The sequence below is a fragment of the Panthera tigris genome, chromosome A3 (genome assembly GCF_018350195.1).
Source record: "Panthera tigris isolate Pti1 chromosome A3, P.tigris_Pti1_mat1.1, whole genome shotgun sequence".
Taxonomy (NCBI): domain Eukaryota; kingdom Metazoa; phylum Chordata; class Mammalia; order Carnivora; family Felidae; genus Panthera; species Panthera tigris.
Genome location: NC_056662.1, coordinates 116,320,995 through 116,342,079, shown reverse-complemented (window position 1 = coordinate 116,342,079; position 21,085 = coordinate 116,320,995). Strand labels below are relative to the sequence as shown.

General features: G+C 34.8%; 1 protein-coding gene across 6 annotated transcripts in view; it reads left to right on the top strand.

Annotated features, from left to right (window-relative positions):
• The window catches only part of SPDYA (speedy/RINGO cell cycle regulator family member A), a 37,035-nt gene that overhangs the window by 5,718 nt on the left and 10,232 nt on the right, over positions 1–21,085 (top strand). For all 6 annotated transcript variants that reach the window (XM_042982252.1, XM_042982250.1, XM_042982254.1 and 3 more), the window contains 3 exons: positions 2,439–2,497; positions 4,619–4,704; positions 10,268–10,439. In XM_042982252.1, coding sequence (XP_042838186.1) covers positions 2,439–2,497; positions 4,619–4,704; positions 10,268–10,439 — 317 coding nt within the window. The remainder of the gene's footprint in view (positions 1–2,438; positions 2,498–4,618; positions 4,705–10,267; positions 10,440–21,085) is intronic.

Below are 21,085 nucleotides of genomic sequence, written 5' to 3'. Positions count from 1 at the left end.
GTGCTCCTTGCTTAGTGGAGCTTGATTCCATGACTCTGAGATCATGACCTGAGGCAAAATCAAGAGTTGGATGCTTAACTGACTGAGCTACCCAGACACCCCAGGAATTATTTTTTAATATTTTATTTTTATTTAAGTAATCTCTACACCCAGTGTGGGGCTCCAGCTCATGACCCCCAGATCAAGAGTCTCATGCTCTTCCTACTGAGCCAGCCAGGTGCCCCACATATGGGGAATATTGTGGGGTTTTTTGTTTGTTTGCTTGTTTGTTTTTTAAAGCTTATTTATTTATTTTGAGAAAGAGAGAGACAGTGTGAGTGGGGAAGGGGCAGAGAGAGGGAGAGAGAGAATCCCAAGCAGGTTCTGCACTGTCAGCACAGAGCCTGATGCAGGGCTCAAACTCAGGAACCATGAGATCATGACCTGAGCCAAAATTGAGTTGGACACTTAACCAACTGAGCCACCCAGGGGTCCCAGCGGAATATTTTTAAAAATTAGGCTTTATCATCATGCTCATGAAATGAGTTTAAATTTATCTGTTCAGATCATGAGACAATGCTACTTTGCTGACAAATTTCTTAAAACAAGAAACTATTTTATATTCTAGTAGCCAAGGAAGGGACGAATTTTTTTTTTAAGGTAAGGTAGTAAGGTAGACAGATTAGACTAAAGGGTAGGATAGATGGATTCTGGTAAATATCTGTAGGAGTGAATCAAGTCATGTAGGTACCACAGTCTCTTAGATCCAGGTAACAGGCAGAAGTCAGTTGGGGACAAGAGTGTTTGCCCTGCTCAGAAGACAAAAATCTTAAAAAAAAAAAAAATATGAAAAAAGAAGGAGAAGGAGGAGGAGGAGAAGGAGAAGAAGAAGAAGGAGGAGAAGGAGAAGAAGGAGGAGGAGGAAAAGAAGGAAGGGAGGAGGAGAAGGAGGAGAAAAGGAAGGAAGAGAGAGAGAGGCAGGCAGGTGCCTGGGTGGCTAAGTTGGTAAGGGTCCAACTTCAGCTCAGGTCAAGATCTCATGGTTTGTGAGTTCGAGCCCCGTATCAGGTTCTGCACTGACAGTGTAGAGCCTGCTTAGGATTCTCTCTCTCTCCCTCTCTCTGCTCCTCTCCCACTCACACTTTCTCTCTCTCTCAAAATAAATAAACCTTGAAAGAAAGAAAGAAAGAAAGAAAGAAAGAAAGAAAGAAAGAAAGAAAGAAAGAAAGGAAGAAAGAAAAAAGAAAGGGCAAGCTGGTTAAGATTTAAAGTAAAGTAAAATCAGAAGATGAGCTAAAAAGAAAAAATGTAAGTAGTGTAAGTATAATACTCTTAATATAAGTTCCCCCTTCTCTTTATTAAGACTAGTGCAAAACTATTACCAACAAACTTTTCTATTATTCATAGCTGATCCTGAGAAATAGAAAATACCTGGTTCTACCATAAGTAATTTAAGAAATAGCTGGATGCCTGGATGGCTCAGTAGAGCATGAGACTCTTGATCTTGGGGTTGTGTGTTAGAACCCCATGTTGGGTGTAGAGTTTACTTTTTAAAAAATGGAATTAACAAGGCAGAAATTAATTCTAAGAAAATGTGTACTTATTCTTGGAATTTTCCATGTATTTGACCATATTGATATTTCTAGGATGTAAAAATTAGTATAAAGAAGTATGTTTTGTTTGTTATTTAACTTAAAATGAAGGGGGGAATGGAAAAAGCAGATTTTCTCAGATTGTATTCAGACAACTACTCATATATTTGGGGATTATATATTTTGACCTTTTAAAATTGAAGTAAGTACTTTTGACCTACTTTTGCATATTTTAAAAGTATTTTTGTTAATCTTTTGTCATAATACTCAGTTTTTCCAGAATTAAGTATTAATTGTAAATAGCTAATAAATTATGAATCTTTATATAGACATTTTCATTATTATTTGGATAATAGATAATTGGACAGAGATAAATAGGTGAAAAGAAGAATTCAAAACTGAAAATACCCTGAGACCTAACAGGGGAAAGTAGTAGAAAGAGTAAAAACATTTTGAAAATCAGTAATATTCATTTAGTCATTATTTCTTAAAGACTGAGTTATCTTTTATCAGACTCCATTTCTACCAGTAAAGATTGATTTTTGAAAGTAATAAAGAGCTAATCTACAGTTACCCAAGACATCTTTCTCAAAGAGCTATTGGGATAGTCAGGAAACCAAACACTTCTACCATACCCTCTCTGGCCCGAGCAAATCAGATTACCCAAGAGTAAAAGCCGTAACTTTTTGTACAGTGCTTGCAATGGTAAATGCACCAAAGAAGTGAAAATTACATTTTAGACAGTACTTGTCCAGGCATTTTTGTTTGATTTCTGAGCATCATTTATAATCCCCTATCTTGAAATTAATTCTTCAAAAGGAAACATTCTGTTTTTAAAAGACAAGTCATAGCTACCTTTTGTTCTAGATGACGATTTAATTCAAGATTTCTTGTGGATGGACTGCTGCTGTAAAATTGCAGACAAGGTAAATTTGGTAAAGATGTAATTATTATGTTACTAAACCATCAGAACTTTAACAAAACCTTATAAGAATTTTCTATCCTATTAATTATTGTTAGGAAAAGGACTAGCCTGCGTTGCTCCTTCTAAGGGGTAATCCTTATGCATTAATTTTTGAAATTAGCATACATCATAGACTCATTTTATACTTGAGGAATTGCAGAATATTATTAATTATATTTAAGTGACCTTAAGTCTGTTATCTGATTGAAAACAAGAATCAGTATAGACTTAACATGTTTTGATCAGAATTATCACCTCTTATCAAGCTATGGAGTAATTCTGAATTACTGAATATTCTGAGATTAATTTCACTAAGGCGGTCTGTGATACAGTTAATATTTTATAGGTAAAACAAATCCCAATAATTTTATAGATAAAATTAGGTACTTGTGTTTTTTATTTCGGAATCTGTGTTTCTAAAAGATCGTCATGATGCTGACTTACATACTAGGGGCCATATTTCTGTACTCTTTAGATTTAGCAGAACAATTATGATCTCAGCTTTATAAATGGTATCTTAGACCAGGTAGTCATATCAGAAAATTCAGCATGACTTCATTTCACACTTAAATTTAATGTCCCATTTAATGTGGGAAAGGTATGAATGGAAGCCTGGCTTATGATTAAATATACATTAAGTTAATATTGATGTGAACTTTTTTATTTCAAGCTTAAGATAACACAGATAAAATCGAAGTTTGGTCTTTTTAATCTCTAATTTTGGAAATTTAATTTTGGAAAATTTAAAACATGTATACCTTGAGGTAGAGAAAATAGAATTAAAAAACCTCTATGTGCCTATCTTGGAGCTACAGTAATCATCAGCTCATGGCTCTGCTTGTTTCTTCTAATCCTTCTTCCCAAAACTAGACTATTTTATCCATGAATATTTCAAGATGTATTTCTAAAAGATGAGATATTTTTAAACATAACAATTTTTCTAACACTTCTAAAAATTAATATTAATGCCTTCATATAAAATAGCTGTGTAATGTGCATGTGGAGTTGTAAGTTTCCTACTTTACAGTTTTAAATGCATTACAGTAATTAAAGTTGCTGGACAGCAGGGGGCAGTGTTTTTAAAGTAACTAACCATGCATACCGTATTTAAGAGTTCTCTACTGAAAGTTATCTTGAAAACTTGGAGTCACCTTTGTAGTGAATCCTGTGAAGGTAGGATAAAAAGGCATTTTATGAGAGAGAATCTAATACATCAGTACTTTAATTGTTTTTAGTTTTAACATATAGAACCTGGACAGTGCCCTAATACCAGGAAAGATATGTCTTTCTAATAACACATTTAAAACACTTTTTTTCTGAAGAAAATAGAGCCATTAGAATAAATTATTCTAATTTCTGATTTGAAGTTATTTTTAAAAGTGAGTATGTGAAATTGCTAAGAGAGTAGACCCTAGGTGTTCTTAACAAAAAGGGAAAAAAGATAATTATGTGAGGTGAAGGATATGTTGATTAACCTGTTTTTGCTATTCACTTCACAATGTATATAACAAATCATCACACTGTAAACTTTAAATATATACATCTGTGTCAATTATACCTCAATTTAAAAATCCCCCCCACAATGAATGAAGAATGAATGAATGAATGAATGAATGAATGAATGAAAAATGAGTATAGGTGTCTGCAATTAACTGGAAGGAGTCAGGAAAAAATTTTTGTATAGATACATATGTCAAGCCAATGTGGCAACACACTAACAATTGATGAATCTAGGTGAAGGATGTATGGTTATTTGTTTTATTATTATTTCAACTTCTCTATGTATTTGAAATTTAAGATAGAAAAAAATTAGGGTTTTGGTTCAAAAAATATTGGCAATAATAAAATTTAGGAGTTCTTCCTAATCTTAATCATGATAAATGGTTCAGAACTATTTCTTACCATTCACATGGATTACAGGAAGCCAGAAAATAAGGACCCAAATAAATAGGTAATTCTGTAATAAAGATAGATAATGCTTTATTGTTTTTAGCTTATTATTCATCTTAAAAATAACTATCTTAAAGCAGTTTTACGTATGAACGTAAAACATTAATATTAACTTTTACTTTTTTCCCTATAGTATCTTTTGGCTATGACCTTTGTTTATTTCAAGAGAGCTAAATTTACCATAAATGAGCATACCAGGATAAATTTCTTTATTGCTCTGTAAGTATGCTTTCTACTAAGTGATTTTTGTGGTCCTTATTTATAATATATATGATAACTTATTTAAAACAGTCTGTTTTGGGACACTTGGCTGGCTCATTAGGTAGAACTTGTGACTCTTGATCTCTGTGTTGTAAGTTCTGGCCTCACATTGGGTATGAGCTTACTTAAAAAAATAAGTAAATGAAGTTAACATTGCAACCCATAAAAAAATAAAACAGAGGCTTTTAAAAACCTGATGTATATCCTTGAATAGGCTTTATATATAGAAGTTATATATTTTTTTACTTTAATAGAATATTTTTATGTTCTTTTCACTGATCTTATCCTGCCATATGCGTAAGATTTATTTTTCAGTATTCCACTTGGGTTTGTATTGCATCTTTTACATATTTCAGAGTGCTCCATATAAATTATCCCAAATTCTCCTCTTTTGGACTCAGATATGTTTTAAAATCCAGAATATTCAGTTTGAAATTTCCAGTAAATTTATAGCAAAAATCATCGTCATTGGGGCACCTGTGTGGTTCAATCAGTTAAGCGTCTGACTCTTGTTTTCGGTTCAGATCATGATCTTGCAGATGATCTTATGGTTTGTGGGATCGAGCGCCCTGTTGGGCTCCACCACACAGTGTGGAGCCTGCTTGGGATTCTCTCTCCCTCTCTCTCTCTGCCCCTACCCCACTCATGCACATGTGCATGCTCTCTCTCTCAAAATAAACTTAAAGTCATCATCATTTTCCTTTTACATGAAACAACTTGTGGAAAATGCTACAGACATACTAATTATAGATTTTTGTCTGTAACCTAGAAGTTATTCATATCTGGGGTGCCTGGGTGCCTCTGTGTTGACAGCTTGGAGCCTGAAGCCTGCTTCGGATTCTCTGTCTCCCTCTCTCTCTGCCCCTCCCCCACTCGTGCTCTGTCTGCCTCTCTCTCTCTTTCAAAAGTAAACATCAAAAAACATTTTAAAAAAAGAAGTTATTCATATCTGACACCTTTCTTTAGTAACCACTGACTCTTTGACTTAACACACTGAACTTTGACCAAGGAATATAGCTGTTTTTTCCAATTTTTCTATTCTTCTATTGACTTTATATTGGATCGTTCATACTAGCTTTGATACTAACCATTTCTGTTAAATGGTTTTAATAACATGGCTTTCCAGCCTATAGGTCAGAATTATACTAGAAGCAATGTTTAAGAAAATGTATCTCAATCTCGAAACTTTTTATACCCAGTACCTGGATATAATACTGCAGTTGGGAATGTATGAATATAATTTTAAGTACTTAACTAGGGAACTACATATAAAAAATACTTAAGTTGAATACCTCAACAACTGTTTGCACTGATGAGTGAGTTTTTACTCAAAGTCTATTTAATTCAGACTCAAAGTGTGATTCAAGAAATAGGACTAGAAGAAACTGATCTCCTTGTATTTAGAAGACATATTTCCCCATGCATAAGGGATAATGAACCTTATAACATTTAGTGATGATTGATAAACTGTGGGAATATAATAGTACTAACTAATACTGAGTGTTATGTGCAGGACACCACAAAAATTGTTTTTTTATAAGCTCCTTGAATCTTCTCTGTGAGATACATTATTAAATTCTCTTCATTCTACATATGGGGAAATTGAGACTTAGGAAGGGAAGTACTTCCAAGTCTCACAAAAGTTAGTAAGTGGCAGGGCTGGGGTGCACAGTCAGGTGTGACTTGCCCGTGGCCAAATTTAGTGATTAACCACTAAGCTACATTGCTGTTAACATGTCTCCTTAGTATTATATTATACCTCTGTGTTGATACAATATCTATTTTGTAGTTTTTTCTACCTGCAAATTAAAAACAAACCAAAAGAAGCTTTCTTTTTAATTCTTACAAATGCCTGAAATTGGATTTGTTTGATATTTTGGTAATGTTATTACCAGTAAAGTAAAGCAGCACGAGTTTACCGTGTAGTAGTCTGTATAACATGGATTATAATTTCCATTTTATATCTAATCATACTTTTTTATATATCCTGACTCAATAATTCTCAGTAAATATTTTCTTAGCGACAGTTCTTTTTTTTTTTTTAAGTTTATTTATTTATTTTGAGAGGTAGAGGGAGAATCCCAAGCAGGCTCCACACTTACAGCATGAAGTGCAACACAGGGCCTGACGCAGGGCTCGGTCTCACAGTTCCTGAGATCTTGACCTGAGCTGAAATCAAGAGTCAGATGTGTAACTGACTGAGTCACCCAAATGTCCCAGTTAGCCACAGTTCTAACTCAAGTTCTTTTCCTTCCTATATGTTCTTACAACACTCAGGACTTTTATTGTCATTATTCCATATTCTCTTGTACAGTTATTTGTTTCATACTTAGTTACCTCTTCTACTTGACTATAGGCTGCTTAAAGGGAAGGAACATGTATCTAAATTGTTTTTTTGCATCCTTTAACGTGTGGTTGTTCTTAATTCTTTATTTGGATAAGCATAATTAGCTATTATACAAAAGAAATGAACTCTGCTCCAAGAAAATCTATTTCAAATTAGAAGACAACTTACATGCATACAATACAAATATTTTTATAACATTGAGCCTGAAAAATTGTTAATCTAGAGTAGAATTACAATGTAGTTCTGATAGCATAGTACCATAGTATGTTATAGATTTTGTTTTATTTGGTTAACAAGCGTGAAAGGAGCCAACCTCTGGCTTCTGTCTACCCTTTACTAAGAACTATCAAGGATACTAAAGTAAGAAATTATGTAATTTCACAGAGGACATGATTGGATTCATATAACTGAATGGGTTTCATATGAGGTGCTTTTATATTATGGTAATTTAAAAATATGTACAGTTATTTTAAGGGAAGGTAAAGTAATAGGTGCTATTTTTATATTAATGTAACTAAATTGAATATGCATGTAGTTTTTTAAAAGGACATAAGTGGGTATATAATTAAAAGTAAGTATTCATGTCTCAAGACGTTGGCATCCTTCCTCAAGAACAATGAACATATCATGTGTATCTAGAAATAATTTTCTATACATGAACCAGTGTATATATTATATGAATAGAAGTATACTATACATTTCTGTGCCTTTTGAATTTTTCTAATGTGACATATCTATAAAAGTGGTATATGGAATGTGTATATGTTTATGTTAAAGAAAAAGCAAAACAAATACCCATATACCCATGACTCAACTTTAGAATAGAACATTGCCAGAATCTTAGAGGCTCACAGTGCACAATTTCCCAGTTAGAGCCCCCTCCCTTCCACAGATAGTAATTTTCTTGATTTTCTTTATTCTGTATATAACCCTCTAAATAATATATTGTTTGGTTTTTCCTGTTTTTAAGCTATATGTAAAAGAATAATGTGCACTGTTCTTCTGTAACTTCCTTCTGTTGCTTTATAATATGATTTGAGATTCATTTATATTGATATGTGTAGCTCTAGTTCATTCATTTTCACTGCAGAATAATAATATTCTATATTATTGCTTATATATTTGAATTTTTTACTATCTTGTTGTCTTTACGTCCCACTTTTTCTGTGAGATCTTTTTAATTTTTATTTTTTGATACCTTTTATTCCTCTGCTTTTTAGGAAATTATGCAGTCTATATCCTTTCAGCAGTTATCCTAGTTACCTATTTTTTTAACTTACTAGATTACTGGTTTCTTATAAAAGGATATAACTCAGGAACAGCCAGATGGAAGATTTGCATAGGGCAAGGTATGAGGAAAAGGCATGGAGCTTCCATAACCCCTCAGCACCCCTTGATCTCTGCATGTTCACCAACCAGGAAGCTCTATCCCAGTTATTTTTAATCAAGAGCCGTAAACATTTTAACTCCAGTCACCCCTTTCTCAACTTATATTCTCTTGTTTTGCAATTCTGTGGTTCTACATGAAGCCCTCCAAAAACTTTGAGACATTATTATTGTTGTTTTTACACTGAACATTTATTTAAGGACTTACTTACATATTTATATCTTTGCTTACTATTCCTTCTTGCATCTCAAACCTTCCACTTGGGATCATTTGCCTTCCTTTCTTATTGCTTTTAGGATTTATTTCTTTCGTGTTGGACTATTAATTTCAGTATCTTCAGACCTCAGGGTCTGTTTATGTTTATGGTACACTGTTCCCTTACATGTTTTACACTTTTTTTATTGGAAGTTGCTTGTTTTTCTTAGAAAATCATCTATGGTGCTTTCATTGTTTCCAGTGGGAAATCTCTGTCATTACCTCTGTTTCTGTGTTATCTAATGTCTCATTTTTTGTCTGGACTGCCTTTACGATTTTCTCTTTATCACCTGTTCTGAATAATTTGATTATGTTGTGTGTTGGTGTAATTTTCTTCATATTTTGTGCTTTGGAGTTCATCCAGCTTCTTTGTATGTTTATAGTTTTCATAAAATTTCAAAAACTTTCACCGATTATTTCTTCAAATATTTTTTCTGTCCACCCAACTCTTGTTAGGGACTCCAGTTTCGCCTTCATTAGACCACTTGAAGTTGTCTCACAGCTCATTGATGGCTCTATTATTTTTGTTTCTTTTTTTCTATATGTTTCAGTTTAGGTAGTTTATATTGCTGTCTTCAGTGCACAAATCTTTTCTTCTGCAGTATTTAGTCTATTAATCCTACTCCATGTATTTTTCATTGTACAGATAGTTTTCATCTCTAGAAGTACACTTTGTGTCTCCTGTTCTTTTTGAACATCTGGAGTAAATATAACAGTTTTAATGTCCTTGTCTGTTTAATGTCTGTTACTTCTAACGTGTCAATTTTGGTTGATGATTCTTTTTATTATGAGTCATGTGTACCTGTTTCTGTGCATGCCTGATCCCCCTCATGTATTTAGGAGGATACTGATTTCCATATGTATATAAGGAAACTACTTGGGTGTGGGGAAAGATTAGAGGGAACAGTGCCTAATATTCACCCAGAGCTGGGAATTTTGCCTGTTCCCACCAGCCAGACTGAAAAAACTCATAATTAACAGAATATTGAGTAGAGTACTCAAGAATGTCTTGCTTCAGTAGTGGGGAATAATTACCCCAGACTGAACATTGCTCTAGATCCACCTAACAAATCATTAAAGCAAGGCCTGAAAGGATCAGACTGTTTCTAAGTAACTTAACTGCATCCTGGAACAAAGTTCAAATTTTATAGGAATACAAAAATATCCAGAACTTGGGTCGCCTGGGTGGTTCAGTTGGTTAAGCTCTGACTCTTATTTCAGCTCAGGTCATGATCTCATGGTTGTGGAATCAAGCCCCATGTTGGGCTCCATGCTAAGTGTTGAGCCTGATTGGGATTCTCTCTCTCCCTCTCTCTCTGCCCCTTCCATCTCTCAAAATAAATAAACATTAAAAAACAAACAAAATATCCAGAACTCAACTCACTGTATTTCTATTTTTGGTCTACATTTTTTAATTATGAGTGAGGTTGAACATCTTTATGTGTTTGTAAGTAATTTATATATTTTTTTGTGAACTGCCTGTTCTTGTCCTTTTCCCATTTCTTTTTTGAGTTGTTGGTCTTTTTTGTTAGGTATCTGGCTAATACAGTTGAAGAAGATGAAGAAGAATCCAAATATGAAATTTTTCCATGGGCTTTAGGGAAAAACTGGAGAAAATTGTTCCCTAATTTCTTAAAATTAAGGGACCAACTCTGGGATAGAATTGACTATAGGGCTATTGTAAGCAGGCGATGCTGTGAGGAGGTAAGGTTTTTAAAAAACTTTATATATGTAATCTGTTTTCTCTTTATGTAATTTCCCTTGTCTTGTTTTTAAATGTGCTTCTAATACATTTTTTGTATATGTAAGGGTAGGCTATTAACCTTGATGGTTACCATGAATACATCTTGTATATTACAATGTTGATATTTTAATTTTTTACCACAATAATTAAAAATTGTCATTTCTGTTTTTCAGAACAGCCTACTTCTGTAGTAAGTATTTTTGTTTTAGTGTGTTTCTTTAGTCTAAAAGATGACCAGAATATTGGGAAAGGACAGTGTGCAGATTGCAAAATATGTTAATAACATTTGGAGGTGAATAATAATTTCCATCAAATAAAGTATGTGAAATTTCAAGTTCCCAAGATTAAAATGCAAACTACATGGTGTAAAATTTAAATAAATTTAAATATGTTAAAAATCATACCTCTTTTCACATAGAATAATACATAAAGTAAGTTTCCTTGATGCCAGATTCTATTAAGTCAAACAGAAAAACACTAAAAATTAGAAAATGGGTTATTTTACCTAATGTTCTAGGTTTTCAATAAAGAAAAAAGTTAATGTTTCAAACTAAAGAAATATTCTAAAATAGAAAATTAATGGAGGGCAGTGATCATTGTAGGCCAGTACTAGTAAAGTTTGGTAAATGTGAATTAGTTAATGCTGTAATGAAATGAAGTTATATCCAGTTAAATGATGATAGGCAAAAGAACCAATTAATGGATTAGTGTCAAACTTCAGGCAAGACTTTGGAGGTGTGTCACAGAAGTCTGCCTGGAATTAACCTTGTTAATTATATTTATTAATGAGATGAAAGTATTAGCAAGTATGGATAATTGTGTATTAAATTAAGAGGATTGTTGAATGTTGAGGGAAATTAAAGGATTCAGAAATAACTTAGAAGATTGAAATAGCAAGGCCAAGTTTTTTCAAGGTTAAATTCAGTGGGGGTGCCTGGGTGGCTCAGTTGGTTAAGCATCCAACTTCAGCTCAGGTCATGATCTCACAGTTTGTGAACTCGAGCCCTACTCTGGGCTCCACACTCTCTCTTCCTCTTTCTCTGCATTTCATGGGATTCTCTGTCTCTCTCCTCTCTCTCTTCCCCTTGCTCACTCACTCACTCTTTCTCAAAAAAAAAAAAAAAAAAAAAGATGAAATTCAACAGAAAAATATGGAAAATTGAGTGTATATCTCCCCTCCCCCAAATTAATAGATCCTCATTAAAGGATTTAAACAACTCATTCCAATTAGAGGACATTGAAAGAGTCATGTATTGCTATGTTTTATCTCTATGTCCCCAGGTCAGGAGTGGATAATTGGTGCCCCTGTGCCATCCTTGGACATGATAGTAGATCTTACTTGAACACTCTGATTTTTTTCAAAGTGAACACTTTAAGCCCCATGGTACACTCAGCTAGGAGCATGGAATGGGCACCAGAGGCAAGAGGCTGGGATAGGCAATGCTCACCTCATGGCAGATTGCCCACCCACTCCTAAGATAGAACAACTAGCATTATAACTGCAACAACTTAATTTACACAATTGGAGATGGAATTACTTCAGTTGCTGGCATAAGACTATTAAAGAGACAGAGTATGATGTACCTTAATGGTGTATGTATAAAAGACTAAAAAGTTTTAGATAACTGTAAACTTAGTTGTGTAATGGGATTTACAGAAAAGTTTAGTATCTCAAGGCTTTGACATTGACAATAGATCTCTCCCCTAATTCTAGATGTGCATATTAAATTTCCTATTCGTATTTCATTATCTAGTAAATACCTCATACTTAACATGCTGACAATCCAGTTTCTGATTCCCCTACACAGACCTCCAAAACTTCTCCTTCTATATATAGTCTTCCACATCTTAATAAATGGTAACTTCATCATTCTAGTTGTTCAGACCAAAAAACTGTTGCCCTATACTTTTCTCACATCCATACCTTAAAAAAATGTCCAGCATTCTACCATTTCTCACGACCTCTACCACTAAATCCTACTTTGATTGTCTCCTCATGTCTCAGTCATTGCCATAATCTTCCAAGTAGTCTCTCTTATAATCTTTCTCTCCTGTAGTATATTTTCATACACCAGCCAGAGTAAATCTTTTAGAAAGTAAGTCAAATCATTGGTCCTCTACTCAAAAGCCTCCAGAGGCTTCCCATCTTACATAGAGTAAAAGGCAAAACCCTTATCATGGCTCTACCTGGTCTGCCAACTCTCTTCTCATCTCTTCATCTCTCTTCCCTCCAACTACACTGGCCTCCTTGCTCGTCTTCAAACACACCAAGGACATTCCCACCTCAGGATTTTTTTTTTTTTTTTTTGGCCTGGAATGTTTTTCCCCCAGATATCCATGTGCTTCACTTCCTCACTTCATTTAGGATTCTACTTAAATAGCACCTCAGAGAAACCTTTCCTTAGCACCCTGCATCAAGTAGTATCTCCCTGAATGGAATAAAATTGAAGAGTCCAGAAATAAACCTTCATATTTATGTTCAATTGAATTTTGACAAAAGTACCAAGAAAATTCAATGGGGAAAGAATAGTCTTTTCAACAAATGATGCTGGGACAAGTGGATATCTACATGCAAATGAATGCATTTGGACCCCAATTTTCATATCAGATATAAAAACTAATTCAAAATGGATCAAAGACTGAAATGTAAGAGCTAAAAACTACAAAACTCTTAAAAGGAAACACAGGTGTAAATCTTCATTACCTTGGATTAGGATTCTCAGAGATCATACGAGCACAAGCTTGAACTCAAAAGCACAAGCAACAAAAGAAAATAGAGATTATCATTGACATTGAAAACTTTTGTCCTTCAAAAGACACCATGAAGAAAGTGAGAAGCCCACAAAGTGGATGAAAATTTTGGCCAATTTTCTGTCCAATAAGGGAGTTGTGTCTAGAATATACAAAGAGTTCTTACAACTCAACAATAAAAAGACAACTTTTAAAAGGGCAAGGATCTGAAAAGGCTTTTCCAAAGAAGATCTACAAATGGGCAAAAACCACATGGAAAGATGCTCGACATCATTAGCCATCAGAGAAATGAAAAATCAAAACCACAAGTAGATGTTATTTCACACCCACGAGGATAGCTATTGTGAAAAAGACAAATATAACAAGTGTTGATAAAGATATGGAGAAAATGGAACCCTCATACACTTTGGTTGGGAATGTAAAATAGTGTAGTTGTTTTGGAAAACTGTAGCAGTTCCTCAAAGGACTAAACAGGGTTACCATACAACCCAGCAGTTCCAGTTCTAGTTGTATATACAAAAGAAAGGAAAGGTATGTCCACACAATAACTTGTACATGAGTATTCATAGCAGCATTATTTGTAATAGTCAAAAAATGAAAACGCAAATGTCCTTCAGTGAATGGATGGATAAACCATATAGTATATTTATACAGTGATATATTACTTGGCAATTAAGAGGAATCAAGTACTGATACAGGCTGCAACATGGATGAACCCTGAAAACATTATGCTAAGCGAAAGAAGCCAGTCACAAAGGACCACATATTGTATGATTCCATTAAATAAACTGTCCAAAATAGGCAAATCCAAAGAGATAGAAAGTAGCTTAGTCGTTGCCAGAGGCCAAGGGGAAGGAGAAATGGGGTGTGATTAGTTTTTTTATGGAGTGATGAAAATGTTCTAAAATTGACTATAATAATGGTTGTGCAACTCTGAACATACTGAAAGCCATTCTACACTTTAAGTGGGTAAATTGTATGGTATTTTGAGAATATAGCTCAATAAAGCTGCTGAAATAACAAGTACTACTTCCCACTGTCCCTCTGTATTTCTTTTCGTAGTTTCCTCCATAGCACTTAACCATCATATAACATACTCTGTTTTAATTATCTTACAAATACGATTTCCCCCTACTAGAATATAAATTCCAAGAGGGTATGGTCTTTATTTTCTTATTGGACCTCCAGTGCCTAGAACAGTGCATGTCACATAGTAGGTACTCAGTAAATAGTGCTGGATGACAGTGAATGGGATTTAAAGCTTCTGATTCTTTTTCATACCTTCTTATCCATGTAGTAGAAAAACAATAAACTATAAAACTTGCTGACTTAGCACTGCCTCTTACAACGGGCACATAGATAAGCTTTTTTATGGCTGTTCCGACCAGGTACATTTGAATCATTGTAGTACATAGGAAAAGAAATTATGTAGACTTTATCCTGTTCTCTTAACTATTCATTCAATAGCTACCTAATGAGTAAGACACTTAAGTTCAGTATTATGGGGGTTTGTTGTAAAAAAGTGTTACATCATCTTTGCCCTGAAGTTTGATGCATTAAAGTGCAAGACATGGCGTTAGAAATTTAGCTAAGTATTCTATACATTTGTTATTGAGAGCCTGGTATTGACATACTGCCAACTCATTTCTTGAGTCTCACCCTAAAGTAAACCCAAGTTATGATAGTACTTATAAAATGGCTTACAATGATAATACTTTACATTTGCATTGTGCTTCATAAATTCATAAATATTTTCATATGTAGATTATCTTCTTATCCTCACAAAAATGCCTGTGAGAGTTGCAGCATTCTTATTTTACATCTGATGAAATTGAGGACCAAGGAGTTTGAGGTTTACTCAAGATCATACATCAATTAAATGGTAAACTCAGGATGTGATTTCATATCTAATGACTTCTCAGTGCTCTGTTTTCTCTGACATCTAGCTTCTACTGCTCATACTGGTTAATTTGAAAGGCACACATATATCTATTATTTTATCTCAGGAACTAAATAGTATATTCTGTCCATTTTTCTGATGAAGAAACTGGGGCTTAGAAAGGTTGTAACTTGTCCATGGTCATTTATTTAATAAGTGGTAGGGCCAGCTAGTACTTAAACTTGGCACTCTTTATATATATATACCACTGTCAACTTAATTCTCTCCTTCCAGGTTATATGAATTTTGTAATTTGTCTCTTTTTTTAACCTTAGTTGCTGCAAAGAAGCTAAGAGCCAAGTTTTCTCTCTACCTACCTCAATTCTACTACTCATTACTACTGGCAAATCTATTTTCTTCTTCTTTTTTTTTTAAATTTTTTTTAACGTTTATTTTTGAGACAGAGAGACAGAGCGTGAGCGGGGGAGGGGCAGGGAGAGAGGGAGACACAGAATCGGAAGCAGGCTCCAGGCTCTGAGCCATCAGCCCAGAGCCCGACGCGGGGCTCGAACTCACGGACCACGAGATTGTGACCTGAGCTGAAGTCGGACACCTAACTGACTGAGCTACCCAGGCGCCCCTCTATTTTCTTCCTGTAGCCAAATTTTTCCCTTTTGGGTGCTAGTTTAATGAAAAATTTATTTGCTGTTTTTGTCAGCTGCCAATAATCCTTTTTTGGAAAGAGATGAGGTATGATTTAATTGAAAAATATATGTAGGCCTTTCCAGAAAAGAGTAAAGACTATTTCCCTACTCATTCTGATATTATTATCTTCTTAGTTACAGTTAGTATACTTTTTTGGATAGCAGCTCCTCTGAGGTGGAATTTATTTAGGTTGATGATAGCTTGATTTCTAGATTGGCTCACAAATTATGGAATATGCCAATCTGATGAGAGTTAGACTCCAATTCCAGTCCCTTTATGCATCATGGAGGGTAGCAATTTTATCTAAAGGAATCTTTTCTCTGATCTTGTTATGTACTCTGGCCTAGATGGCACAGTATCATCATAACTTATTTGTCTATCAGCTACTACTTGATTCCAGATTAGAATTTAGAAATCAGAGATGTGATATAAACAGAGTTTTAAACAAAATAATCCGATGACCATATGCAGCAGAGACCCAATATAGGGAGGGTACTGAAAACTGCTAAACTTGGTATAGGTCAGAAAGGAAGGTATCAACCTAGTGCTGAATATAATGATGCCAAAGAAAAATCAATGTTATGAAATTATAATTGTCATAACTTGCTGACCAGTTGGATATAGATTATATGGGAAAGTCCACTTTCAGGGTTTCAAATCTGTAGAACAGAAGGAGTAATGGGTTCCATAATGAAAATAGGGAATGCTAAAGAAACAAACTGGTTTATTGAGAAAATAAGGAATTTTATATCACACATATGAATTTAAGGTGATACTTGGATAATTAAGTGAATGGTCAACAGGTATGAATAAAGTATGAGTCAACACATATAAGTGATGTTGAAAGCTTGGTAGAGTAGATAAGAGATCCATGGTGAAAGTGATGTTAGTACTTTTTGGGTACTTGTCAGGCACTGTTCTAAGTACTGCATATGTGTTAACTCTCATAACTCTTCTTACAGCTAGCTAGATAATCCCAGAAGAGGAAATTGAGGCACAGAGAGAATAAATGATTTCTCTAAGGTCACACAGTTAGTCAAGCAGCATACCAGTATTCAAACCTAGGCAGTCTGATTCCAGAGTTGGTGTTTGTTTGTTTATTTTGAGAAAGAGCAGAGGAGGGGCAGAAAAAGAGGAGGAGAGAGAGAGAGAGAGAGAGAGAGAGAGAGAGAATCCCATGTAGGCTCTGTGCTGTCAGCATGGAGCCCAAGGCGGGGCTTGATCCCACGAACCATGAGATCATGACCTGCGCTGAAATCGAGAGCCAGACACTTGACCAATTGAGCCACCCAGGCACACGCAGAGTTGGGTTGTTTTTTTTTTTAACACCTATACTATACTATACTATCTCTTGAGATCATAACCAGTAAAATATAGAGAGAAAAACAGAGGTCCAGGTATTAAATTTTGTAACACCCACCAAAAGAACAACAACAACAAAATCACTAAAAATGACAGAAGAGTAAGATAAAGTAAAAACTAGGATAACATTCCCAGTAGATCAAGTGCTACCAATGCTTTAAAGAAGTTACTTTCATAAATCATAGAATTTGAGGACTATAAGTGACCTGTTTGTTCATATACAAAATACACCCTGTAGCCCAGAAAGTTACATAATTTGCCTAAGGTCATAGAACTAAATCCTGCTTTCCTGACCCTCTTACAATTTTCTTTTTAATTAACTGTTATCACAATAATATTCTAATTATATTTGTGTGTATAAAATATGTGCAAACATATTTAAAAGCACACAAATGGGGCACCTGGGTGCTCAGTCAGTTAAGCAACTGACTTCGGCTCAGGTCACGATCCCATGGTTGGTGAGTGTGAGCCCCGTGTCGAGCTCCATGCAGACAGCTCAGAGCCTGGAGCCTGCTTCAGATTCTATGTCTCCCTCTCTCTCTCTCTGCCTCTCTCTCTCTCTCTCCAAAATAAAATAGGTATTAAAAAATTGTATTTAGAAAAGCACACAAATATGTGTGCATGCATTTTTCTAGCTGGTTTAGCATGTGGAGAGACTGATGCCTAGCTTGTTGTAGAAAGAATGGTTTACCAAACTTGCTGTGTGCCCTTTGCTTCCTATGTTTCTCTGCTCTTCTCACTAGAGTTTGTGACAGAATTCTTATAAAAATCATGCTGTTGAAAGTTTATAATGTCAGTGGCCTCTAATTCCTATTTTCATCTATCAATTATTTTCATCTATCAATAAAAAATATATGACTAAATAATATTGTGTGGAGGGCCTTTGATAGGTGTATGAGAGACTCTTCCTGCCCAGAGTTCTTCCGTAGATTGGTTACATTCATAAAAAGATAGATAGATAGATAGATAGATAGATAGACAGATAGATATCTGAGTACTAGACACGTTAAAAGTCCTAATGTCAGATTAACAATGAAACAATACAATCTAAAAGCTGGAGTATTTAAAATGTGGGACTTATGCTCAGCATTGAAGGAAAAGCGATACTAAGACAAATAAAGGGAGAGGACATTCCAGAAATAGGAAATAAAGATGTACAAGTGTTAAGGAAGAAATACTAAATATGGAAGGAATAAGAAATTCTGATATTCTGCTTCCTCACTTTAGGTAGCTCTGAACCTAATTTTACATTGTTATGGAAACATTTATAGTTAGAATCAACATCTTTACTTCTACTTTAAAAAACTTTTTTAATGGTTATTTGAGAGAGAGAGAGAGAGAGTAGGGGCATAAAAAGAGGGAGACACAGAAGCCAAAGCAGCCTCCAGGCTCTGTGCTGACCGCTCAGAGGTAGGGCTTGACCCCATGAACCATGAGGTCATGATCTATGCTGAAGTCAGATGCTTAAACGACTAAGCCACCCAGGCAGCCCTATTTACCTCTACTTTTTAAAAGCTAATGTAATGAAAATGAAAACATGACAGTCCAAAACCTTTGAGATGCAGCAAAAACAGTGATAAGAGGGAGGTATGTAGAAATACAGGTCTACATCAAGAAGCAAGAAAAGTCTCAAATACACAACCTAACCTACACCTAAAGGAACTAGAAAAGGAACTGCAAATAAAGCCTAAAGCCAGCAGGAGGAGGTAAATAATAAACATTAGAGCAGAAATAAATGATATAGAAACAAAAACCCAGAACAGATCAATGAAACTAGGAGCTGGCTAACTTCCTAGCCAGACTTATCAAAAAGAAAAAAGAAAGGACCCAAATAGATAAAATCATGAATGAAAGAGGAGAGATCACCACCAACACCACAGAAATACAATTATGAAAGAATATTATGAAAAATTATATGCCAATAAATTGGGCAATTTGGAAGAAATGGATAAATTCCTAGAAATATATAATCTACCAAAACTTAAACAGGAAGAAGTTTGAGCAGACCTATAACCAGCAAAGAAATTGAGTCAGTAAGCAAAAATCTTCTAATAAAAGTCCAAGACCAGATGGCTTCCCAGGGGAATTCTACCAAACATTTAAGAAGAGTTAATACCTATTCTTCTCAAACAAGAAAGAAAGAAGAAAGAAAGAAAGAAAGAAAGAAAGAAAGAAAGAAAGAAAGAAAGAAAAGGAATACTTCCATTCTATAAGGCCAGCATTACTTTGATTCCAAAACCAGACAAAACCAAAGACCCCACCAAAAAGGAGAATTACAGGCCAATATCCCTGATGAACATAATGCAAAAGTTCTCAAGATTCTAGCGAGTTGAATCCAACAGTATATTAAAAGAATTATTCACTGTGATCAAGTGAGATTTATTCTTGGGCTGCAAGGGTGGTTCAGTATTCATAAAGCAGTCAATGTGATACACCACATTTATAGAAGAAAAGAAAAACCATTTGATCTTCTCAATAGATGCAGAAAAGCATTTGATAAAGTATAGCATCCATTCTTGATGAAAACCCTCAACAAATTAGGGATAGAAGGATCATACCTCAACATCATAAAGGCCAAATATGAAAGACCCACAGCTAATATCCTCAATGGGGAAAACGAGAGCTTTTCCTATACGGTCAGGAACAAGATGGGATATCCACTCTCACCATTGTTATTTAACATAGTACTAGAAGTCTTAGCCTAAGCAATCAGACAACAAAAAGAAATAAAAGGCATCCAAATTGGCAGAAGTCAAACTTTCACTATTTGCAAATAACATGATACTCTATATAGAAAACCTGAAAGACTCCACCAAAAAAAATTGTTAGAGCTGATACACAAATTCAGCAAAATTGCAGGATACAAAAATCAACGTACAGAAATCTGTTGCATTTCTATACGCTAATAATGAAGCAGCAGAAAGAGAAATCAAGGAGTCAATCCCATTTACAATTGCACCAAAAACCATAAGATACCTAGGAATAAACCTAACCATAGAGGTAAAATATCTGTACTTTGAAAACTATACAACACTGATGAAAGAAATTGAAGATAACACAACGAAATGGAAAAACATTCCATGCTCATGGATTGGAAGAACAAATATTGTTAAAATGTCTATACTACCCAAAGCAGTCTACACATTTAATGCAATTCCTATCAAAATACTGCCAACAGGAGCACCTGGGTGGCTCAATTGGTTAAGTGTTCAACTTAAGCTCGGGTCATGATTTTGCAGTTCATGAGTTTGAGCCCCACATTACACTCTCTGCTGTTAGCATAGAGCCTGCTTCAGATCCTGTGTCCTGCTCTCTCTGCCTCTCCCTGGCTCATTTTATCTCTCCCCCTGTCTCTCCCTCTCTCTCTCTCTCTCTCAAAAAAAAAAAATACTATGAGTATGTTTCACAGAGCTAGAACAAACGATCCTAAAATTTGTATGGAACCACAAAAGACCATGAATAGCCAAAGCAATCTTGAAAAGCAAAACTGGAAGCATCACGATTCCCAACTTCAAGTTATGTTACAAAGCTTTAGTCATTAAGACAATATGGTACTGGCACAAAAATAGATATAGATCAGTGGAACAGAATAGAAAACTCAGAAATGGACCCACAACTATATAGTCAACTGATCTTAGACAAAGTAGAAAAGAATATCCATTGAAAAAAGTCTCTTCAACAAATGGTGTTGGAAAAACTGGATGGTGACATGCAGAAGAATGAAACTGGACCGCTTTCTTTCACCATACATAAAAATACGAAATGGATGTGAGACAGGAAACTATCAAAATCCTAGAAGAGAACACAGGCAGCGACCTCTGACATCAGTTGTAGCCACTTCTTACTAGACATGTCTCTGGAGGCTAGGGAAACAAAAGCAAAAATGAACTGTTTGGACTTCATAAGATA